General features: G+C 39.5%; 1 protein-coding gene across 1 annotated transcript; it reads right to left on the bottom strand.

Annotated features, from left to right (window-relative positions):
- Positions 1-99: 99 nt before the first annotated feature.
- LOC110797389 (nardilysin-like) lies at positions 100-15,114 on the bottom strand. Its single transcript, XM_022002501.2, has 19 exons — positions 14,437-15,114; positions 14,280-14,355; positions 14,141-14,187; positions 13,156-13,268; positions 10,697-10,770; positions 10,498-10,593; positions 10,292-10,411; positions 9,966-10,199; positions 9,331-9,479; positions 9,047-9,203; positions 8,364-8,516; positions 7,204-7,583; positions 6,669-6,818; positions 6,336-6,518; positions 5,150-5,353; positions 4,918-5,024; positions 4,559-4,712; positions 1,386-1,507; positions 100-994 (listed from the first exon to the last, which is right to left on the bottom strand). The coding sequence occupies exons 1-19, from the start codon at positions 14,806-14,808 to the stop codon at positions 751-753; spliced, it is 3,135 nt and encodes a 1,044-aa protein (XP_021858193.1). The 5' UTR covers positions 14,809-15,114; the 3' UTR covers positions 100-750.
- Positions 15,115-24,803: the final 9,689 nt, after the last annotated feature.

The raw sequence follows: 24,803 nt of genomic DNA on the forward strand, positions 1-24,803 counted from the left end.
AGAAATCAATCGCCTAAATCTATTGGCAGTATCATCATTGGACTCTAGGGGAGATACGAATTAGGTGTACACACATACCAATTTGATGGGACCACAATTAAACCTGATAAAAAACTGCATACACAGTACAAAACATTTCAAGTGTACATTTTGAGCCCGACTTACCCAAATGAAAACGTTTGACAAACTACAAATAAATCTTGCCTTGGTAAATCACCCATAAAGAAATGGTGGACTTCATAACTTTATTTGAATTCGACTTTAAACTTCCATGGCTTAATTAAGGTACCTCAAATACGGAAAAAAAAAATTTAATGTTTGTTAATCCTGAGCACCTCCATTAACGTCTTGAATAAGTATCAAAATCCTGAGCTCAGAATTCTTGTATAACTTTCATCAAAAACAATTTCCTGCTTTTCTTGCTTCTTAAGAGAAATGAGAAGTGACCAACCGCGTCTGAAGTTTCAAGCAAAACAAAATAGGAAGCTCTGGAAGTCCCTGTTTTGTTCACAACACAAGAACCATTGTTTTATGGATGGTCACCTGGTCGGTATCCTTTGCATCTGTGATACGCAAAGCAGCGAAAGGAGAGATGGATTCCATCAATGAGGCCTTCTTAGTTCTTACCCTCACATTGTTATGCACAGTACCAAACACAAGATAACTGAGAATCTACTGCACCTGACTGGAAACTAATAATGAGATTCTCAGCCGAAAAATGCTCTTGTATCATGTTTGGGACCAGTTTGTTTAACAAAAACTCGCATAGAACTTGGAAGACTTCTTGTACGCAATGAAGTCGTCAATGACTTCCACAGACTTTGTCTGTGCTTCAGCCTCTTTTAAGTCGGTGTTGCAACCCCATACTCGGATCGCAAGCCTCCGGCGCTTGGGGGATTCCCTCGCGAAATATGTACTACACCAGTCAATTAGCTCACTTTTATTTATGTTCCTCACAATTTGTGCCAGCTTTTCTTCAAAATCGAATAGATACCTGAAGATTGACCATTTTGAATGTCAAACAACCAAAAAAAAAAAATGCTGTTAACCATGAAAGGAAAAGGAAGACAACAATAGAATCAGATGCGTAATCTACCACTAGAATATTCTGGCCTGATTTCATGAAGATAAAAAGTTCATATTTTACACAATCAATCAATATCAAACAAAGGTTACACCGACACATGGGTACTCAAATACCAGAATCATCTACCGTCTACCGATATCCAAAGGTAACACAAAGCAGGGCTTAAACGGCAGCAGAGTGTAAACTGTAAGGTGGACATTAGCTGCCACAGCCTGAAGCACGTCCAAGGTATGAGTCCCATTCCCCCCTTCCACCAAGAAACAGTTACATATATCACCTTAAATGTAAAATGGCATACCTCTGATCTGTAATTTCATTCCAAAAACGGCTAGTCTCGCACGCCAATGATGTATCTTTCTCTTGCAATTTTGCAATTAACCCACTTTTATAACTCTCAAAGGATCCATCGTCAAGTCCTTCCTGCAACACAAACAACACAACCAAGATATTAGATTAAATGCAGATGAATCATTGTTACAAGTCAGCGAGTTACCAAGTTAAGCAAAATCCTCAATGCAGAATCACGCCAGCACAACTACAAAATAATCCATGTGGTTTGGTTCATAACTTCATGAATTATCCAAGAAGGAACGGCAAACCCATGCTTGCTCAACAATAACTCCTTCAAGGCCTACTATCATGCTGACATTTGTCAGATGTAGGGACAAGGGTAATGTAGGCAAGTCACTGTCAAGGGCAAGCTTTGGGAGCAGACGGGCAAGAACTTGGGAAACCATTATGTATTATTCAGTGAATAAAGTAGTAAAAACTTTGCTCCACTGGACATATTGCCGAAAGTTTTGTGTCAATTGTGTGTGTGGTGGTGTTTCAACTCCCAAGTTCGATCCTTATGCTGCATATTCCTTTTACACTTTCTTTGTTGTTCTTTCTTCTTTTATTCTCTTAAAACTTATTAAAATCTTTGGCTAAAATCCGTGTGTAATATTACGAAAAATCCTCCCTATAAATAGCATATTATTACAAAAAAATCGGAAATACCATATTTAGTCTTTGTTTATTTATATGAACTTTCAAAATTATTATAAATAGAATTTTGATATTCACTTTTTAGCCCCAACGACCAATTTCCTGGCTCCACCACTGATCACTGTAATTATGTTAGAGCGAATATGAGCCTATGAGGTGGCAACGAGTTCATTAGAGATGAGTGGAAAAACTGTGATTGTAATAAAGGGAAGGAGAGGATTAAAAAAGTAGACATTTAGAAAATGTGATTTAATTTCTCTGTGTGGCGGAGAATCTAAGCCTCTAGAATGCTCAGAGCTTATGTGATCAACTATATATATATATATATATATATATATATATATATATATATATATATATATATATATATATATATATATCAAACATCACTCTCTTCTTCTGATTTCTTCCTTTTTTCTTTAATTCCTAATTATTTCCTATGTAATGGACTAAATCAAAATGGCTCTTAAAACCTCTTCCTTTCCTTTCCATGAACCCCTAGAAGACGGTCGTCCCTTTGTCGTCCCGTTATCGCTTTTGGGTCAATTGAAAACAACTTCTCTGCAATTGCAGGGGTAAGGTTGCATACACCCGACCCCCCCTTACACCGCTTCTTGCGGGGGCCTCTTTGAGACAATGGGCTAATGATAATGATAATGATGATCTCAATTTATTTTAGATACTAGCTCCACAACTCAAGCCCGTTGTAATGAAACAACTCCACTAGAAGTCGAGCAACCTAAAACAGCAGTAGGTCTATAGCAGAAGATGGGCCAGAGGAAACATTAATTAATAAGTTCACAAGCTGGGCAGGTTTCAAGCTCCAACTCTGTAAACTACGGAAAAATATAAGCTTAAAAATAACGACTGAGCTGGGTGAATCCGCATATTCCACACAGCTGCAGATAAGGGGGCTTCACACATTTGTAGTTGTCCTCCGTTCTAATTTAAGGATTCTTTCTTCATGTCGAGAAACTTTTATTCTTTTAAACTAATTTACATTTTCCAGATCAAAAGCCCAAACATGAAAGAGAAAATGGAGTAGGACCTCAAAGTAAAGAAAGAACCAAAGAATACAGAGCAGGCAGACGACTGAGAAAGAGTCAAAGAAGGTAAGGAGGAGGGGGATCCAAAGAATGAAGGATGACTTCTGGGATAGGGCTACAGGTCTGCAGTAAACTTGTGTTGGCCGTGAAATAATTATGGAAACATGTTGCTTCTGCACAGAAAATAATCCAATATCTTTAGGGGCCGTTTGGTTCGCACGAGGTAAAGGGAATGAAATCAACAAAGGGAAAAAGAAGGAAAGGAAAGCAAAACCCTTTGATATTAGTTGTTGTTTGGGTAACACTTGTCATTCCACGTCTTCTCTTTCTTCACCAATGTTCAACTTCATTCTCCTCCCTCTTATGGTCCCGCTACCTCCTCCTCCATGTTGAAGCTTCCGCCGTCCCTTTCCCAGATTCCGATGTCCCTCTCCTAGCTGTCGCCCCCTGTCCCGCTTCCACTGCCGTCGATCTTCTCCCTTCTCTAGCTTATTATTTCACAATCTCCTTGGTAAGATTTGATGTTTTAAAGGTTGGATCTGTAGTTTTTATGGTCGAATTTGACCATGAAAGGCATAAATAGCAATATAATTCCATTCTTCCATCAGAATTGATTTTCTTTTTTCGAAATATAGGATTGTGGATTTTTGGGTTGGCGGTGTTTGAGCTGGTTTTCGGTACGGAAAGGGTTGTTTCGGGTGGTTGTTGGGTTTGGGTGGTGGGTCGGCGATGTTGCTGGGTTTGGGTGGTGGGTTAGTAATGTTGTTGAGTTGAGGTGGTGGGTCGGTGGTGTTGCTGGGTTTGGATGGTGATCCGACGGTGGCTTGGGGTGGTGTTATAAGGTTGGTTGTGAAGTGGAGAGGGGTGGTTTCAGGTGGGGTGGTGTTATAAGGTTGGTTGCGAGGTCAACGGTGAAGGTGGTTTAGGTGGTGTTATAATGGTGGTCAATGGTGGTCAATGGTGGTCAACGACTTTGGGGGTGTTGAAGGAAAGGGAATGGAAAAACCTTGTGTGTGTGTGTGGGGGGGGGGGGGGGGGGGGGAATAGGGTATCAATCTAGAGGCATTTCGAGGTAAGTGGAAAAGAAAAGAGGATAAAGGGAATGAAAAAAAAATCGCCAAACAAACAACCAAAAATGGAATCATACAAGTTCATTCTCTTTCCCTTTCCTGAAAACCCCCAACCAAACGCCCCCCTTAGTCTCTAAGTCTGGTAGTTATACTTGTCTGCTAGTTATTTGTCTATACACCAGAGAAAGACTTAACTGACAAAAGTGAAGTAAGCTGAGTCCTAAAAACAGATAACTGAACTTCAGATCCTCAAACTAATTTTTGGTAGAACTTTCGGTCCAAATTTCGGTATTAACTCTATATCTCCAAGGAAAAACACAGAATTTGTCAAGATTACATAGCAAAAATCCGGGAAAAAGCTTGCTTACCAGCATATCATTCAGGCCATCAATAAAGTTGTCTATCCTCCCTTGCAAGTATACAGGGTTGTACTTGGAAGATTGAACGCTGAAACAGTAACCAAAGACACGGTATGTTGTACGTGGGCTGCATTCAACAGTATAACCAAGCTGCTCCTTCGTCCTATTATTCCAAGTTAAAAGAGGCAAATAAAGGGAAAAGTCAAATGACATGACATGAATGGTAACCAGAACTAAACCAAGCCTGCAATGCACCTCAAATCAGAAACAGCGAGTAACAAATACTTGCAGAAACCGTGAATAATAAATACTTGCAGAAACGCCTGACATCGATGAAGTTTGATACCCTTGTATCAAAAGATCCCTACCTTAGCTGATTAAAAAAGGGCTCTTGTATAATCTCATCAAACAGATCAGAGAAACCTTTCTGTCTAAGTGAATCCACAGCATTTTCCGGCTCAATTTGGTAATAAAGCTGCGGAATATACCCAAACACCCGAAAGATGGCATGAGAAAGCAACAACCATAAAAAATAAAAATAAAAAACCGGGCTTGACGCTAAAAGGATACAAAGTACTGGGAAGTCTATTGTCCATTTACCTCAACTACAGAGTTTACTTCAAGCTTATTTTTTACACGGACATCTTTAACGAGATTTGCTGCAGAAGGAAGGCATAACACTTGGTCCTTATGCCTCATCTCCACAGGAATTGCTGGTACCGCAAAGTAGCTTTTAAATGTGTTCGATACATTGACGGCTTCTTCTTCTAGTAAATTACCATGACAGAGGCCTTCAAAATATAACTGGAGAAGAAACAAGAATAGCCAATAGGCCAAATCAGTAATCCCACAGACATAATTTAGTGTTTGGTAAATGTTACCTGCTAAGCAACTTCACCTGAAAGCTTCAAGTACAGATATTTCACACTTCCATTAATATCAATTATCTAAAGGTGCAAAAATTCTGCAATGCAAATAAAAAACATTTTTTCTTTCCTTTCATACACAAACCACAAATTTACTCGGTAGGATTTCCTTTCCTGATCTTAAAACTGTCTTAACAGCTGGAATTGGAATGGATTTAAAATCTATCACTTAGTTGTTAGATATTTTTTCACCGCCTCTTCCTTGGTTGAACTTCTATGAGTTGGTTTATAACTTTATATAGAACATCCCGTAAAAGCCAAGACACTACAAGCAGCTTTGAAAAAAAGAATGCAGAAAGTCAGAAACTTGATTGGTGGAGAGCAGAACATGGTTCTATTGTCCGTGATTGATGTAAATTGAAGCAACCAAAGCAGGGAATCTTTCAGGGAAAGCATCTGGATGCCAAATACTTTTTTAGGGGACAGCTGTGCTGCAGACTGCAGTTGACGCAACACGCCAACACCCATTCTTGTTAAGTTTCGTCGATTGAACTAAGCATTATAGTCTCAGGGAATGATAATTCGTGCTCTAATTTATATAATTATATATGACCAACATGCCTATCAGTGTTCTATTACTTCCTTCCAAAATAAAAATATTACTTAGTTTCACGATATAATAGGTTTTAGAAAAGCACTGCAACTTTTCTACTTCACCCTCCAATTTTCCTCACCATTTTATGCAATATAAAGTGCCTTGAGAAAAATATTTTAGCCCAAATTAACCTTCTTTTTCTAGATCTGAGAACACCTATATCAGTGTGCAACAACCTTAACCACCCTGTAATATAAAATGGAGGGAATATAAAACTAAAAATTAAAATTATAAGAATTACCAGTCATATTCACAATTTTCATACCTGGGAAAGAAGCTCTGGAATGAAATCCTGTAACTCAGCAAGGGACAAATCAGCTAAACACTGTAGCTTATCGTCTACATCCCAATAAGCTTTGCAAAGGATTTGCAATCTCAGGTATGATGCGTGGTTTAAAGGCTTCATATTTGTGTTCCTCAAGTTCCTCGCCATATTCTCTTTAATGACCTACAAAGTTCCAGGAAACACATCTTAATTACTTGTGTCTGTAAATAGGAAAGCTCAGAATTGGGTGAAGTTCTTTGAATCTGCATTGACTTTTTACTTTTTCTTTCATTAAGGAGTGGTGGAAGAGGGAGCAGGATCCAAAAAGTTTACCTTAAATCGATCATCTTTTGGTGAAAAGGACTTTGCTACAGCCAGTATCTTAGAAAGTAGAAGTGAAAGCTTTTCACTGAACCCATAAACTTTTAGCTCAAGTTTGTCGCCAAAAACAGAGATTGAAGTTTCTAACTTGGCTATGCTGGCCTACATGCAAAGGAAAAAACTGGCCCTGTTAGAAACCCAAGACGGAAGAACTGAATCATACTTCTCAACAAGTCGAGAAAGCCTCAGTTCAAGAGTTAAAACCCCTGCCTTCAATGACAATGAAACTATGCTCAAGTACCAAAAATTCAGATCAGCAGTACTAATCCTATTTGCAACACAAGCGAAAACACACACAAAAAAAAAAAAAAAAACAAAGAAGCAAACATTTCTAAAATAATCAGCTAACATCACAACAAATGAGTCAGCTCTTCCTCGGAAGTTGGAAATAATGAAATAGTGGAAAATAAAACTCCAAAAGGCTAGAAAGTGAAATTTTCAAGTAAAGAAAATTTCAAAGCATCATGACAAGTACAACAAGGCTAACCTGGTAAATAGTTTCATTCAGCTCGTCTTTCAAAAGTCGAACAAACAGTTCAGTCAAGAGACAGTTACGCACACTTGCATAAGCACCCTTTAAATTGATACGGAAATATGTATTTGCACGAGGAAGTTTAAAGATCCTATCGAGCTTGAACCAGAGTTTCATCAACGGTTCATCAAGTACACATCTAGGACAAGATTCATCAGCAATTTTTTCTGACATTTTATCAGCATGCACAAGGAAGTCAACTGGAATGAACTCGTTCTTTGATGGCATATGTAATGATCCATCTATTGCTGGAGGGTCCCTCCACAAGTCCATCATAGATGAAGCAATATCTTCCTCAGTGTAGTTTGCTCCAAACCATGGCTCACACAAGACATCTACAGCCGGGATACCGAAATAAAACGAGGAAAATTAAGTATTTCATTGAACTTACATAACCAAAATCAAGCAATATATACCAGGAACTGTATAACCTGAACAGAAAGAAACCCACGAAGAGCAACAGTTCAAATAATAGATGCCATCATTTTTCATCAAGAAGGATGTCTAGCCGCCCTCTCCTCTCTCCCTCCTCTCTCAAACCCTAGTCCTCTAACAACGAATTTTTAGGGGGATTCAGTCGGTTTATACCGGTGGAAAGCCCCAAATTTTAAGTTTGTGTCTATTTTTTTGCTTTGTTTTGTTTCTAGATCGACAATAATTCTTCCTCCTCGTGTGAGGAACATTTCTCCCTCGAAAGACAGGGATTGTTCTCCTCTCCTTGCGAGAGACTTTTCTTTTTTGTTGTCTAATTTCCAGGATCGCAGATCTGAAGAACTACCGTAAAATTGGTTCATTGGAACAAATTTATATGGGACCGCAACAGGTATCAAATTTTCGAATACGTTCAGATGAATCATATGAAAATCATCCTCACGGCTACAACAACAAATCGTTAGATTGTCTCTCCAAAAACGTTGTGTATTCCAGCGACATGTGCGGGAGATGCGACACATTGCAAGACCTCCTCGACGATCGTAGTTATGATGACGGAAAGCTTTGTTTGATTCAATTTGCTACGTATTTGTTAAAGTTAGATTTCCTTTGTAGATGTCGTATACCTTTTTATTAATGAATTGACTTTACTATCAAAAAAAGGAGAAGGATGTCTATATTACCTCCGGATTTGTCAAAGGATTTGGATAATAGGTCAACCCTCATATTGTCTGGGGTGAAGAAATTGAGAAGGAATTTTATCTTCTCAGCATCCCAGTCTTCATATGCATATTCACCATAGATTACATGCTGTGGTGGATATGTAAGCAAGTTTGCTGCAACGAAAAAGGCAGGCAAATATCAAATAACATAGTGAGGATTAAATTACCCAGTTGAACTAAATAAAAAAGAATTACAGTTATCCACTAATCCATCCCACAATAACAGCAACACCAGCTACTCATAAATAGGGAGGTCAGGTTGTAAGAAAACTTAACAGACCTTTGGAAGGTCAAGCAGTAAGCAAAGTTCGCAGATATTCATATAATCATTATCATCTTTATCCCCCACATAAACTATAGAACATTCCCTTCCCTCCCTTACTTTTCCAAAGAACCAGAAGTGTAGCCTTTGTATCTTATAAAAGAAAATACGAAGTATATACATTGGCACACTCGAACAAAAACTATATCCATGATTCATGGATATGGCCATACAGGTGAAAGCCTCAGATACAGATCCAAAAGTTGAGCCGGAATATTCTTAACTGGGAGATTGATAGATAGATAGACTACCATCTTCCATAATATTTATGTTCAATATCACACACAAACAACAGTTAGAAGATAAATCTAGTAGCAAAAACCTGCAAGTTCAGCAGCATAATCATCCTGCGGCTGTTCCTCAGCAAACCTAAATTCCATATTTCCAATATCCTGGAGTTCCTTAAATATCCAGTCTTCAGGAGGAGCTTGGCGCAGTAGTTTGAGGTATTGATACACAAATCCAATAACCTCATAGATCTGCTAATTTGATATTGCCGTCAAGGGAAGGAGAAAAAGGGGAAACATCAGATGGCAAAACCAATTATAAAATGAGGGAGGAACATAACAAATATTCAGGAAATACACTCGCAAGAAACAACTGAACCTTGTCCAATCCAGAGTCTGTAAGGTTTATAGATATGCCAAAAATATAGGCTAAAGAAGATCTTTGCATTCCATCATCTCCAACACCAGCTGATATAGATGTTATCCATCCTTTACTCTTCAAAAAGAAATGCAAGCTTCCGCTTCCCTCTGAAACAAAATAAGAAATACATAATGGAACTCCATGTCTAATACACTAAGAATAAACTGGATTGATTTTTTAAATTCTTCATCTGCAGGACTGCAACTACTAAACGAGGAACGAAAGGGAAACAGACTGATGGACGGAAGAATTTCCAAAAACAACAGAAAAGGAACAAAGAGTTGAAGCTAAAAATCTTTATGACTGGGAAGGAGAGAGCGAGGTGGGGTGGGGGTGATGGATGGAAGATTTGCCAACAACAACAGAAAAGCAACAAAGAGTTGAAGCTAAAAATCTTTGTGACTGGGAAGGAGAGAGCGAGGTGGGGGGGGGGGGGGTTGAGAAAAACGTAATCTTGATTTACAGATCTGTACCACATTAAGTATACCAGCATACTTCTTTCACGAATAAATAAACACAATTCTAAACTTCCATAAGATGAATTATCACATTTATCAGTCAAAACTCAAAAGTACCACGCATCAAATTCTTACCATGTCCTATTAGATGAGCCAGGTAATCTTCAGACTTATTCAGATAGTATTTGCGAAGACATGGCAATTTCCATGATATCTCCAGGGTGTGAACATCTTTAACAGCCTCCAGTCTGTATAGCTTGCCAGCATTCCAGATAGGACCTTCGTAATTTATCTCCAGCCCCGAGGAAGGACCTTTCTTCACATCACTAAACAATTCTAGGACCCAACTCTGCAGTACATCAAGCGACTCTGCGATATTTGAAAGCAGTATAGTTAATAAAACAGAGAGAATGCACCACCCATTTATACAAGTTTACAAGAGAGAAAAACAAAGGCTTTACCTCCACCAATGATGACTAACTTCATAATTTCACCACAGTAGTTATCTTCATACATCTTCATAATTCTTTGTCGTATATCAATCCCTTTTTCCATAGCATCATACAAACTTTTCTTGTTGCCTTTTACAAAAAATAAAATAAAGGTTAACTACAAACAAGGAAACAAAGACAAGGAAAACCCAGGTAAGGGAGAACAGAAAACTAACCCCAGAAGAATCTGTTAAAAGGATGACCAGGAATAGAAGTATGGCACTGGAGTTGTTGAAGACGACAAGAATCACTTTGCAACGCTTGGTTAAACTCTACATTTAAATAACAGCAAGACAGAAAATTGTAACAGCAGCACAAAAATTAAATATAGAAACTCCTGCAATATTTTAAAATAATTGCAGATCTCTAGTGTACCTGAATCAACTGCCAGTACCTCTCGATCCATGGCTTCATCTTTCACTAATGGTGAGATGTAGAACTGAGAAAACCTAGAATACAAAAGAAGAGTTACTGCAAACGCCAAATAACTAACTAAGATATCCTAGTACAAGAATCAGAATCATTTAGTAGAGACAAGTTAGCAGCTCCTTATCCAGATCAATGATCTGATGTTCTCATCTATTAACATTCTAATAAAGGGACTAGACTTCAAACATGACAAAGAAAATAGCATACTACAAACATCATTCCTTTCTTTCAAATAATGAAGGAAAATCCAGGGGCTAGTTTTTGACAATTTTTAACAAATAAGATTAGTGTTTATTCCTTTCCTTAAGTAATAAGAAACTCTATGTCGCTTACTTGCTCAGGCATTAATAGAGTCAAGTATAGGTATAGACAAGTAAGACACATAAAAGCTAAAGATATTAGGATGGAGATATTTCCTGGTATCCACATGGCTTCCATAAAACATAACCCCAATGTCAAAAACCTACTGCACAAGTTACAAAAATTTCTTCACACGTAGACTGGCTTGTCTGCTAATTCTAGTGAAAATTCTTATCTCATGCCCATTTGTGAGTATACATTGCTGTCATTGCGTAATGTCTTCTTCTCTTTTCCTCTCTATTTGTGTGCTTCCTCTACGAATATGTTGTTGATTGGAATGACAAAGTAAAAAGGAAGTGTAGGGTACGAGATACAATACCTTGCTGAAGTGTCAAATGGCACTTAGGTACGAAACAAAAAATGAAGAGTAGAAGTAAGCTGCTCTAGGGAACGTGAACGAAGGAAGATAAAAATAATTACACAAGGAAGGCTATAAAAAGAAACAATCAAGCTCTCAGTCTCTCACACATTAAAAGGCATCTGATGTCTTACTTACCTTTGCTATTCTTACCAACTTTTACTTGATCATAGTGACACCAATAGTTTTATTCAAACAATTCAAGTTTGGAGTTAAATAAAAGAATACTTTTCCTCGTAAGCAAGTTAAAAAAGAATATTGTTACTAACCGTGAACAAATTACAACCTAAGCTTAGGTGAGGAGGACAAACCTTCTAGGAATGAGCCTCCTTCACCTCACTTAAGCACACAACAGTGAAGAGGCCTAAGCATAAGCGAAAAGAACTATGAAACAAAAATTACAAGCACAACAGAGCAGCAATCCAGCTCCTACCAACTGCAATAACTTTCTTTCCCAGTATACTAAGGACTATACTTTCTTTTTACTATATACTGTACATCTGAAATACTTCTTGAAATCTGTATAACTATGTTATTATACAAAGATTCACTGCACACTTCCAAATCTGATATACCGTAGCAGCCACCGTTACATACACAACCTTTCTCCGAAATCGAGTTCCGGATCCTCTGAATTCTGAAATGCTTATGATTCCATTTCATAAAGTCAAAGAGATCTAGGCACCCATTGCTCACTTCAAAACACTCTGACTGTATATGCAGTAAAAGAACAAATGTGTGTATCCTCGTTGTCATCACAGATTATACATTTATCCATATTAAAGTTTGCAGGTCTCTTGAGTCTTGATTTGGTATGCATCCGGTTCCACAGTGTGAGCCTATGTTAGGAACTGTGAGGCAATTTTAAACCCCTTCACTCCACCTAACCTTATCAGCATCACACTTCAACATGATGTACACTTTCCTACTTGTATATACACGTAGGACAAAAGAAAGGTACCCTAGTCCGTTTTTCCTAATAATAACATCGGACACTCGTAACTCTTATGTAAAATCAATTAAACTGTTGTACACCTTAAACTCTAGGATCTATAGACCGAGCCTCACACTCGTAACTCTAAGCGTCATAATCTTGTAAGTCTACCAAGCAACTTCTAAATTAGTCATTAAAAATGAGGTGTAATCTAATGTTTCATCAAAATTGTGGGTACAAGTGTACCAGTACGGCAGTACCAGACACTCTCACTTGCACTCTCCAAAGTGCCCCTTATTGGACAATTGGATACCAAGTAGCAACACATCTTGAATAGACAAATAAATAAACATCAGTTTAGTTTCTCTTCTTCCTAATTTTCTCTTGTTATTACAACGCCATGTGTGTTTGTATTCCTATGAATCATATCCATATGCATAGATGTATAAAGGAGTATACCCTCTTGGATACTATCCAATAAAATTCTGCTTGTCTATCAACAAGGAGTTCCACTCCTATCGTGGGGGTGTCCCCAGAGTGTCTCCGAACCCTAATAAGAAGTTGGATTTTATATTCTTAACTAGACCTGTGTACAATAAGTTTGATTGAGCATTACTGGCAAATAAACTAAATCGCACTAATTTAACTTATTAAAACTGTAACTTTGAAAAGCAGCGTAATACACATGAGTATAAAAATTTACCGTCCTAATGCAGATATGACAAAAATAACAAAGAGAGCAAGGGTCCTTACCTTTTCAATGCATCTTTGAGAAACTCCCGCTTGACATCAAAATGATAGCAAGTATGCTCTGCCTCTGTGTATGCATTTGATGAACCTCCATGCTTGGACAAGTAACTATCATACTAAGGAAGGAAAAGTCAATTCATGGCAGAGAGATAATCATATGAACAACATACTTTGCAACAATGCAAAATTTGAAACACAAAGGAATAACACAACTTTAGTTGCTTAATCGAAGAATTGAAAACCCATGAATAACTTCTAGTAGATCATACTTAAAACAAACATGTATATCATGTGACAACAATGTGATTAGTCCATCTTTGGGTGATGGCACACAGAAGAGTATGGATATCACAATGTTAATGTTCGCATCGTAAAACAATTTGTCAACCATTAGCCATTTTCCAGCTAGCATATGCTACAATGAGATGGAAGTTCGAAAAATTTGATAGATTTCCTAAAACAGCAATAAACATAATACATAACCACAAATTCAAGATTCCCCAAATATCCCATGAATCTCTGATTCTAAAATCACACCATCGTTCTATCGCTTTCTGACTCTCAGTTTTAGATGGAAGGAAATGTAGACGGTCAACCATTTCTCATTTATCAATTCTACAGTCAGCAAGCATGAGTTGAAGCCATCTCTGAGATAGTGAAGGCATTATTGGTGATGATTAAGAACTTCGAACTCCCCATTAATTATTCAGTGTCCATCTGAATTTAAAGTTACCGCAATGAATGCTAGAACAAATGTAAAAAAGAGGTGTCCTTGCCGAACACCGACTAATGGATCACAAAGAAGTTTTAGTCTTGGAACACATACTACTTAATCTATCTAAAGATTCCTCCAACGAGATTCCTAAGATGACTAAACAGCTAAGCTTTTGTGTCTTAACGAAGAAATGTTGGGCGTAAATCAACATCGGGATTGTAAGCTACCAACAACCAGAAACCGCAAGCATAAGGCACACATAGCCAAGCATACCTCATTTTCATCTGGAAATTCAGAACTACCCATGAACAGCATGTGCTCTACGAACAAAACAAACAAATATACAAAAATCAACAGCAGAACATAATATTACATCTTTTTTCAAACTCAGCAACTAATACAAATATCATACCTAAGAAATGAGCAAGACCCTGTGCTTCATAAGGGTCTGAGAAGCTACCCATCCCAACACAAACTGCTGCTGCTGCCTGCAACACAAAAAATGAACCATTTCAACCCACATTTTACCTATTAAGGTCCAATTCAATCCAATGTAATCCCAAATATACCTTCTTAGTTTGAGTTGCAGATTTCTTCCCCTTCCCCTTCCCCTTCCCCTTTTTACTCCCACCATCTTCATCCTCGTCATCATCTTTTTCATCATCCTCATCTTCTTCATCTTCATCATCTTCATCATCGTCGTCTTCATCATCTTCATCATCATCCTCGTCGTCATCGTAATCATCGTCATCTTCGTCGTCGTCTTCATCGTCTTCCTCGGAATTAAGATTGCCGGGAGGAGGATAAATCTGAGGGTCGTGAACAAGCAAAGCAGAGAGACCATTCTGAAGTTGAAGATATCTGTATAACCGCCTATCATTGGGTGACTTCTTCACCAGATTATCCGACGAGAATGCCACACCTCCCGCCGACACCGTCATCTTTCGCCGCAACTTCAGACAAAACCCTACACAAAATCTGGGAATTCTGGCACTAATTTCAAGTGTGTAGCAGAAACAACACTTGGAAATGGTGAACGGTGTTAATTGTTCTCCTCACTGTTTCTTTCGCCGCTGCTGGACAGGATTTAGGTTGCTTCAAACAGAGGCCAGGCTGCGGCGTTAACCTTTCCTCCCTCCTAATTTCATGGAATAATTTCTGGGAAATTGGAAAAACAAAAGTATTGCATTTTTGTGAGTAAATAAAAGCAAAAAAAATGAAGGTGAAATAAATTAAACAAAAAAAATGAGTTTTAAATGAATAAAAGTTGAATTTATTGAATAATTTGGTCCATTTAATATCAATTTATTTACCATGATACCATGTAAAAAAAATTGTGGCCAAAACAAAGGCGATGATTAGTCTTTCGATTTAAGTCTCGTATTCGAGTGCTTCTGACTGAGATAGTACGTTGTAGGGGTGAGTACAACAGGGTACCCTGTTAAAATTCCAGGAACCGGAACCTGTTGCAACAGATTCCATAAAATGAGAACCGGAACCTATTGCAACAGGTTCCTGAAAATAAGAACCGGAACCGGAACCTGTTGCAACAGGTTCCGATTCAGGGTACCCTGTTATTTTAAAATTTTAAATAAAGTATTGATATTTTATTGAAAAACTATATACTTTATGGTTCGGGCTTTAATTGTTTTATAGTTTGGGCTTAAATTGTAATTCTATATTTATGTTTTCCAATAATTAGCTTGGATTGTTTTATATTTTGGGCATATGAAACATTTTTATATGGCCTGGTTCCTTATTTTGGGTACTCCATGTTAGAATTAGTGTGTACAAGGTACCCAATAGGGTACCCGTTTCCAAAATTGAGAACCAACCGGAACCTGTTGCAACAGGTTCCCAAATTTGTTACCCGAAACCGGAACCTGCACAACAGGTTCCGGTTCCGGAACCGCAGGTTCTTAACAGATTCCGGTTCCGATTCAGGGTACCCTGACTTTTTGCTCACCCCTAGTACGTTGCATCTTCTTTATCCGTGACCTCTTGGGCTAGCATTACCCCAACCTCTGAATTGGTAGTTGTAATATAGAGTCGAAGTGGGATGCCTGGAATAGTTGGCTTTAGAACCGATGGATTTGCACTACTACATTTCTAACCAAATGCAACGGTGTAGACACCTACTTTTGTCCCCATTCCCGAAAGGGAAGGTTCGATGATGAGAACATAAATCTCCACTTGACAACGCATCTCCTATAAAATAACGAATCTCAATCACCCTTTTCATTTCACCCGAAACCTGCTATTTATAGAAACCTGCTATTTATGGAAACCTGCTAAAAATAGTAACTGCCGTAATGGGCAGTTGTTAAAAGTGGCAAGTCATAAAAGATAGAAACCTGTCAGAATTAGGTGTTGCACTCCAACATAAATCCTAAATGAGATAGAAGTTGCGAGAGAATCTTATTCCTAATACGATTCGAAAATAAGAGTTACGTATTAAATTAAAATCCTAACGAGCCTAGAGTTCGTAGCGGGCCCAGACGCATTCCGTCATAAAATTAATACGCACTAAAAGACTCGATTAAGTCTCACGCACTCCGGATTCTAAGAGTCCGAATCTGACAAAGAAACGCCCCAGACCCTATTTTCAACGCCTGGCCCTGGGCGCCGAAATCTTCGGCGCCCAGCCCTGGGCGCTGAAATTACCTGGGACGTGTTCTTTCCTAATTCCTCGTGGATTAGAGTTCTACAATTCTATCTTTCCACGAACTCTTTTCTATAAATATAGCCCCAAGTTCGACGTGAAAAACGGACACAATTCATATTCTGAGTATTGACTCCAACCCCCAAGCCTAAGCCTCACGCTGCGAAATTGATCACGCGTTCTGTCGCAGTCGATCCAAAAATCAAACAGAACGTATCCTGTCCCGTAACTTGAGATTCGTTAAATAAAAGGAGAAATAACAAAGTCAAAGTGGTTAGTTTTCTGAGAACCGTGACGCACCTCTCAAGGGTGCGTCGTAATGTGTCCCTTTTCCATGATTTAATTGTTTTCCTCGCCCTTTTATGAACTGTTAAACTAATTAAATCTGATTGTTCTATCACGCCTAATAAAGATAATATTTTTGGGAAATTGGATTATCATGCTAGGTCCCTTAATACAATCTAAATCAGATAATCGCGCTCGATCTAGTATTATATGTTGCATATTGTTAAAATCAACTCAGATTAGTTTAATAGTTAACGCATGTCCCTTCAATTATTTATGCTGAGCTAGTAAGGATATCCTGCCTCTGGAGTTATCGACGAGCGAGTACTCCTCTCGGTAGTTACAGTCCCCCGAACCCTCAATCTCTACCTTGCGGGTGTATGTTGAGAGATCCCCACACCAGGGATCACAAGGGAACCTACGGCCGTCGTGGTCAAACATAATTGCACTCCCTTTATGTCACGATAACCGGGTTTTGTCAGTTTTTCTCATTGTCGTTAAAAACTGAATGGCGACTCCTATATTACTAGTCAATTGGGTGTAAACTCACAGGAAATCCAATTACACTTGATTTGACAAAAAGAAACGTCACACCCACGAGGGACGAGGTCATGCATCAGCCTCGTGCTTTTTCGACCCCCTCACAGTGGCGACTCCGCTGGGGATAGTGAAGGAAATACTCGTGCTTGTAGGTAATCAAAATAGCCGAAGGGTGAAACGATCCTACCCCGCGTTTATTTCCCCATCAAGTTGGGACGACCTGAAAATCAGCATATTAATGTGAACGGACAGAACCGCATAACGAATCTTGGCTCCCTCAGGGAGTTTGGACTAAGGATACTCATCTCCAACCGGGGGGTGCATACGCTTCGAATGTTGTCAACTCGGCACTTTCGCTAGTAGTTCACCCGTCCCAAACCCAATCGCTCGCCCATTAGGTCCCTCTCATTGGTGCATGCCCCCTTGGCTTACATCGTGATTGGCCTCTTGGGCGAAATTCGTCTGTTGAAGGCACTACCTCGACCGGGGCATGTGTTGGATCTGCGATAGAAGCGGTACCAAGCCAGGCGCAAATACTACCCATAGAAGCCTATCATAAACTACATGACATATTATTATTTTGCCTCATGATGTAATGTTAGTTATGTGTAGCGAATTATGTGATTGTGTGTGACAAATAATGCTAGGAAACCAATGACCTTAAAAATTGCCCAAACATTCATAAACCAATTGGCCAAAGAGTTATACCAAAATACTTGTTCCGCAAACCCGAACGATCGCCACAAAAATAAGCGACGCTCGGGATGACCGGTAACGAATCCCACAAACGCTGCACAACGCGTAAAGGACGTTATAAGGCAAGCACGCAAAATTAAAGTCGCAATAACAAAAGTAGACACAAATAGAAAACGAGAACCAGCCAGGGACGCATTTTCAACGCCCCCGGCTGGGCGCCAAAATTTCTCACGCCCTACGCTGGGCGCTGAAGTTGCTGCCTGGCCTTTTGGTCAGGCACAACAGCCTCGGTGCCCGCGCATAAAAAAATACGTAGCAGTAAAAGAAAATTCGTGAAAATTGCTGCGAGGGCGTATGAAAAGGCACTCGATTCTAAAAACGACTTATAAAAAATAAATAACTCTTTGTGTCGTTGTTAGGCCTCCTACGACGACAATGTTCGGCACCAAAACCGAGCATGCTAATAACCTTGGATGTCACATGGGCAAAGTATTCAAAAAATGATGTTCGAATAAAGTTTTCAAAGAAAAAAATAATGTTCAAATGAAAAATAAGTAAATCCGAGTCTAGACTAGGCTATGCCAAAGTACAATCTAAATCCTAAGTCTTAGTTGTCTTATCCATAGAATCGGTCCTAATGCTTGGTGTCGTTCTGCAAGTTAAAAGGTTAAACCATATTGAGTCTCCCTTCCTAACATTTAAATCAATAAGCACCCATATGTAATTGTCATCCCTTGCTAAGAATCTACGGCCTCAATACTCTCTCTCACCAACAAGAAGAATATATTATAGTATTTGCAAAGTGGAAACAGTCACATTCTGAAAATCATTCCCCCATAGTCGCACAACCCCCAAAGTGAGCCTAAGGTGTCAATACCATTAGCAAAAATTAATGGCCTCAAGGCTTATGATCACATTGGGTCACGACTATCATAGTCCTCTCGAGCCACTCGCTCCTTTAAATACTCCTAAGTACGGACTAAAAGATTTTCCATGAATGCAACATGACCAACCATGAAAATACCCAAATCGGCATACCATAAGGCTACCATTGGGGTAAAGCAATACACGCTAAGAGGGAAGCCGCACTAATGATTCTAGTCTCGCAAAAATAAAAATTCGATCTCCCCAACTAACTACCTTGCCAACATTAAGCAAAATGGCGCATGACAAATGAACACCCAAGGGTTAAAATCTAAAGTGTCAACCAACGAAAGTTATGGTCCAATTAGCCTAAGTCTGAAAGTTGCTTGGTCAAGTATTATAGGCTTACGCCACGTCATTATTTTGAGTCTAGGCCACCTCCTTGTATTCCTACACGGGTTATAATCAGAAAAATTAATTAAAGTTCGAGTCTAAATCACAACTTCCAATTAATCCCAGAAACTGGAATCTGAAAAGAAGCAAAAAAAGTTATTTTCGATGCAATTCTTTCGTTAAATTTCAATAAGGTAAAAACAAGATTTCGAATCTACGCTATTTGCACATTTTAAGAAACGACTAAATACGCTTGCAAAGTAAGACAATTTAAAGGTCTACCCTAGGCCTACTAAAGCTAAAGGTCCACCCTAGGCCTACTAAAGTTAAAGGTCCACTATAGGCCTACCAAACGAGGCTCACTCAGTCTCGCCTCGTGACTCAAAGACCACAACCATCTACCTTTTAGCCCAAATAAAAAAAATTGGGGAGAAATCCCAAGCAAAAGAGAAAATAGAAAGAGAAAAGGGAGAGCGAAGAGAGCGAGCCATGAAATACTTAGCCCGTACCTCCCAAAGTGCGAAATTTACCCAAGTAAACGAAGGGAAAGAATTGAGTCAACCAATCCAAATCATGCCACAAAAACTACATAAGGTTCTACGATGTCTACCCTTTCCAATCCTTATGTTCTTAGACACCTTCGCTCTGGGGCCCTTGTTCAGCTCATTTAACCCATCCATGTTCTCATTGCCATAACCCAAGAAACCATTACCTCGACTCTTGTTCTTGAACTTGTTGTCAACTGCAAACCACGTACGGCCATTGACACGTGCGTCATACCCATTATTACACCACCGTTAGCATAATGACCATATAAATTGTTTGAATACATCCTGATTGAGCCGTCCCCATGCTACTCATTGGCCTTGGTTGATGTAAACTCATGACACTAGCTCGAGGCTGCAAATTGTGAGTCCTAGCAAATATAATCCTCATGCTTGACCAATACCTATACAAATTATCCTATCTCATTCAACCCATCTTTCAAGCCGTCTCGAGTCACGAATATAAAAAAGAAGACAAATGAAAAGTACATTCTACACTTAACGTAAAAAAAAAAAAAAAAAAAAAAGCAAACTTTGCAAAGCGCCTTTAAAAGTTCGTCTAAAAAGAAAAAGAAGCATTTAGCGCACCAAAAAAGATCCGCCCAGAAAACATTTTCAGCGCCCACATCTGGGCGCCGAAATCTTTAACGCCCAAGCCTGGGCGCTGAATCTCTCTGCTTGCCAAATTTTGTCCAGAAGTGCTCGTCATTTTATCCGCACATGCACGGAAAAATAACGAACACTTGGGGGGTACAACACGTATTCAGATATACGTACCAAAAAACACATGAAAAGATTTTTGTGCAAATACATGTACTTAAAAAATAAAACAAATTTTTGGCTTACGGCAAAGCAGCAGATTAAAATAATAATAAACTTCACTTATTCTACCGTTTCAAATAATATGTTTCCACCTCAGAACGTACTTGTATAAAATCGGCATTCTAAGAAACCATTTTCTGGCTAAGAACTACGCAAGACCTGATTCCAAATTAAATCTATTTAAGGCGGATACGTAGGCAATCCATGATTCGGTCCAACCAATTTGCAAAAATATTAAAGCCTATAGAAAAACAAGAATAAAAAATAGAAGTCCCTTATTGAAATTTAATTACTTGCAACCCAAGTCGAAAGAAAAAGTCAAAGGAAGAATCCAAGTCATCAAGATGCCAAAACGAGCACACATCGAAAAATAATAAGGGCACGTACCCTTGCTAGAAGGAGCACTCACACTCCTAGGCACTTAGCCAAGACTCAAAAGATCGATTTGCCTCAATTGAATGGGGGCTAGCGCAAGCGTCCATGACCTCTAAAGTACTCGACTTGACCCTCCCTAAAGCGAACTAACTCACCTAAAGACCTTCTTTCACCACTAGACACAGTCATAATCGCCAACAAGTAGTAAAGGCAGTAAAGCTTACAATAAAGAGGATTGTCCTACGGCATCGCCCCATCGTTCCTTCGAACTCAGGGCACCCGTTCATAGTAATTCAAATGCTTGCGAATCTCCTTTGAAAAAAAAAAATCAGACATTGTCAATAGGACTTGGCACTTAACCAAGGCTCACCCTACTCAGACATATGACACGGGCATCTAAAATCGAAATCTAAAAGCATCATTAATGGGAAGACATAATAGCAACTGGGGGCTAAAAAAATTGAAATGAAAGAGTTAGGGAAGGAACTAAGCATACCTTGACCTTTTGTGCAGACATACACCAAGTAAATCTAAGTCAGTTTGAAAACGGTTTATATTCCCGCAATTCTGGAAAAGATGGCCCTAAAAGCCTAAAGCATATGCCACACGGGCACAAGTAATATCTTGACGCCTGCACCCTGGCTTCCAGCAAATCCTTAGACAGCATTCCAAAAATCGTAACAGTATTTTGATTCACTCATGTAATCCTGTACGAACCCTTCTATAAGTCAACCTACTTAGGACACCTCGGATTGTACACAGTAGGACTCGGACTTCAAATAATTTTCAAAGACTTCTTCGAACATAATAAAGTATCGTTGGTTTAAGCTAAGTATATCTCGATGTTGCAAGTGAGTCAAAAGATTTCCAAGTATGATTATGGGTAAAGAAAGGCACCTACCTTTCGGTCAAGGCATACTTCAACATGAGACTACCTTGACCATGGCAATGTCGCACAATACGACATTTGCAAGAGAAGTAGCAAATCACTACTCGAACGTACCTCGCACTAAACGAGTCTGGTTTAAACTATTCATGATCCATGTCACCATGAATGCATAAAAACGTATGCCAAGCATTATAGCACCAAGCCAATCCCGTAGCTACAATTGGGGGCTTGAGAAAAACACTCTAAAAATGCCCGAAATGACGATTTTATCGCAAATTCTCGACGCTAATGTTATACACACGTCATAGGGGCATAATCCTGAGGCCAATCGTGTAAAACGAAGCTTAGAATGGCTACAAACCCTCCCAAATTCTAAGCACTACTTAGGATATACAAAGTCACCCCACTAACAAGGGTAACTGAAAATCGCGAGTCACCAAAACTCCGATCCAACTACTGCACATAACGATCGCCCTACAAGCGCCCGTTACACAGTCTACGTCGTTCCAAAGCAAAAGAGAAAGAGAAATCAAAGACAAAAACTGTCTGCCCAGAAATCATTTTCAACGCCCAGAGCTGGGCGCCGATATCTTTAACGCCCCAGCCTGGGCGCTGAATCTCTTTGCTTGCCAAATTTTGCCCAGATATGAAGACAAGAAAGAAATACCTATGAATCCTCGCATCGAACGAAGTAATAAGCCGTGCACACCCACGCAGAAGGTGCTACACTTGTTCGAGCACCTGAACGAGGCGTGATGAAGTACTCCAATACAAAAAAAAAATAATGATGCCCCAACACCTGGAGGAATGTTCTAAGACACCCTGTTAGGCCACATAAGCCTACGTCGCACCATAAGTTCAACCATCCCACGGTACAAGTCTAAAAAAGAGTAAGACATATTGCACTAATGCGGGCACGACCAAGAGGCAAAGACTACTTATCGCCCAAATTCAAAATGCAAGCCACACGACTTCTACATTAAGGATTAAAGGTAGCAAAACATTACCTACCACGGAAGGGATAGCTCGCACCTACACGAGCGGAACCCCAAGGCATCTTTCTCGAAAGAACCTACAAAAATCGTACGCCAAAAGGAAGCATCCCAACATGCATACTTGGGGGCTCCAAGCTACGAAACGACCATAGCAAAATAAAAATCTCGAAGCAAATGTTTAAACGATCGAAAGCTTTCTAAGCAAACTATAAAGCTTAATGAATGGGCCTGAACCCTATTAAGCTTCTAAGCAAACTATTCAACATCAGTCATTGCTCCAAAAAAATAAAAAATGAAAAAATGATTCAAGCAAACTGATTAATGGACCGCACGCAACGGCTATTCTATGAACGCTCGTTCGCAAGTACACATCATCATTCTAAGTATCGAACATTCACGAACACGTTCAAAAGAAAAAAAAATATATAAGAGCGATCAAAAATATACGCCTCAAGGTATGTTCCTCGGGTCATATAGACTCGCCCAACTATTGCAATAACTGCACGCCTTAAGAGCGACAGTTCCTTTGAATAATCATCCTAAAGCGACAAACACCATAGTCCACCAATCGGCTACGGCTTCTCGAGAAATCATCACGATCACTCCACTCGTTGTGATCTCCGATAAAATTCTACGTTCCAAAAATAAAGAAAAACAAAAGAGAAGAGAATAAGTAGAATTTCCAAGTGAAGAAGACGAACGAACAAGAGGCCAACTGTGTCATCAAGAAACCTCGCCAGAAATTATTTTCAGCGCCCAGCGCTGGGCGCCGAAATCCTTAACGCCCAGGCATGGGTGCCGAAAATGATCCCAGACCCAAAAAAATAGCTCTGACTTCTATAGGGCCCTGCCATATTCATTCGACTTGAAAATTGCCGATTTCTTTACTGAAAGTCGCACCTCACGGCTTTGTTAAGAGTAGCACACCACTACAAAGATCGCTCGCACTTACGAGCACAATTCCAAACACGATCAAGGACATTACAGAATGCGTATCCCCAAGGAACCTCTTTGACAAGAAATGACCGTCAAGCACGAGTGCTTGGGGGCTCGAAGGAAAATATATATTATGCAAAGTTAAAACAATATTCCCAGACTACGCTGTACGAAGTCCCATTTTTGGATGTCTCAAAAAAATAAAACCGGATTACGACCTCAAGACAAAGGTCGTCGTTGATACTTATACATAGTCCCCTAATTAAGGACCCAGGTAATGGCAAAATTGAGCCATAAAGACTAGCTCAAAACCATGAAAGAAGATGACCACCAGACAATGGTCCATTTAAGCACGTTGTCAACCCACATTCAGGTTACAACTAAATCCGAGCATCCCTCGAAAGAATTCGCTCTTGCAAGAATGAATAAAAGAAATTCTCAAAAGAAATCACGACTTGCCCACCTAAATCGGGCAAGATCGCGCCACAAACCACGCGAGTTCCAAATAAAAAAAAACGAATTCAGGGACGTCCACCCTCAGCGGACAGGGCTCGCCCACCTTCAGCGGGCGGGGTCTGCATCACTAGCCGCGCAGGTCCTCTGTTTTCGAAAAATAAAATCTTCAAATTCAAAACAGACTCGTCCACTTCTATCGGGCGGGGTGTCCACCCTTAGCGGACAGGCTCGCCATCTTTAGCCGGCGGGGTCTACGTCACAAGCCGCGTAGGTCCTTATTTTCAAAAAAAAAAACGAACTTCAAAACAGACTCGTCCACTTCTATCGGACGGGGTGTCCACCCTTAGCGGACAGGCTCACCATCTTTAGCCGGCGGGGTCTACGTCACAAGCCGCGTAGGTCCTTATTTTCAAAAAAAGCAAATAAACTTCAAAACAGATTCGTCCACTTCTTTCAGACGGGGCGTCCACCCTTAGCG

This window comes from Spinacia oleracea, chromosome 6 (assembly GCF_020520425.1).
Source record: "Spinacia oleracea cultivar Varoflay chromosome 6, BTI_SOV_V1, whole genome shotgun sequence".
NCBI classification, from domain to species: domain Eukaryota; kingdom Viridiplantae; phylum Streptophyta; class Magnoliopsida; order Caryophyllales; family Amaranthaceae; genus Spinacia; species Spinacia oleracea.

Bases quoted from the DNA above. Each gene is read 5' to 3' on its own strand.
- LOC110797389 (XM_022002501.2), bottom strand. From the start codon at position 14,808: ATGACGGTGTCGGCGGGAGGTGTGGCATTCTCGTCGGATAATCTGGTG. The intron at 9,480-9,965 runs GTAAGAATTTGA...ATTTTGTTTCAG, and splicing joins GGCTCATCTAATAGGACATG to AGGGAAGCGGAAGCTTGCAT. The intron at 9,204-9,330 runs GTTCAGTTGTTT...TCAAATTAGCAG, and splicing joins CAGACTCTGGATTGGACAAG to ATCTATGAGGTTATTGGATT.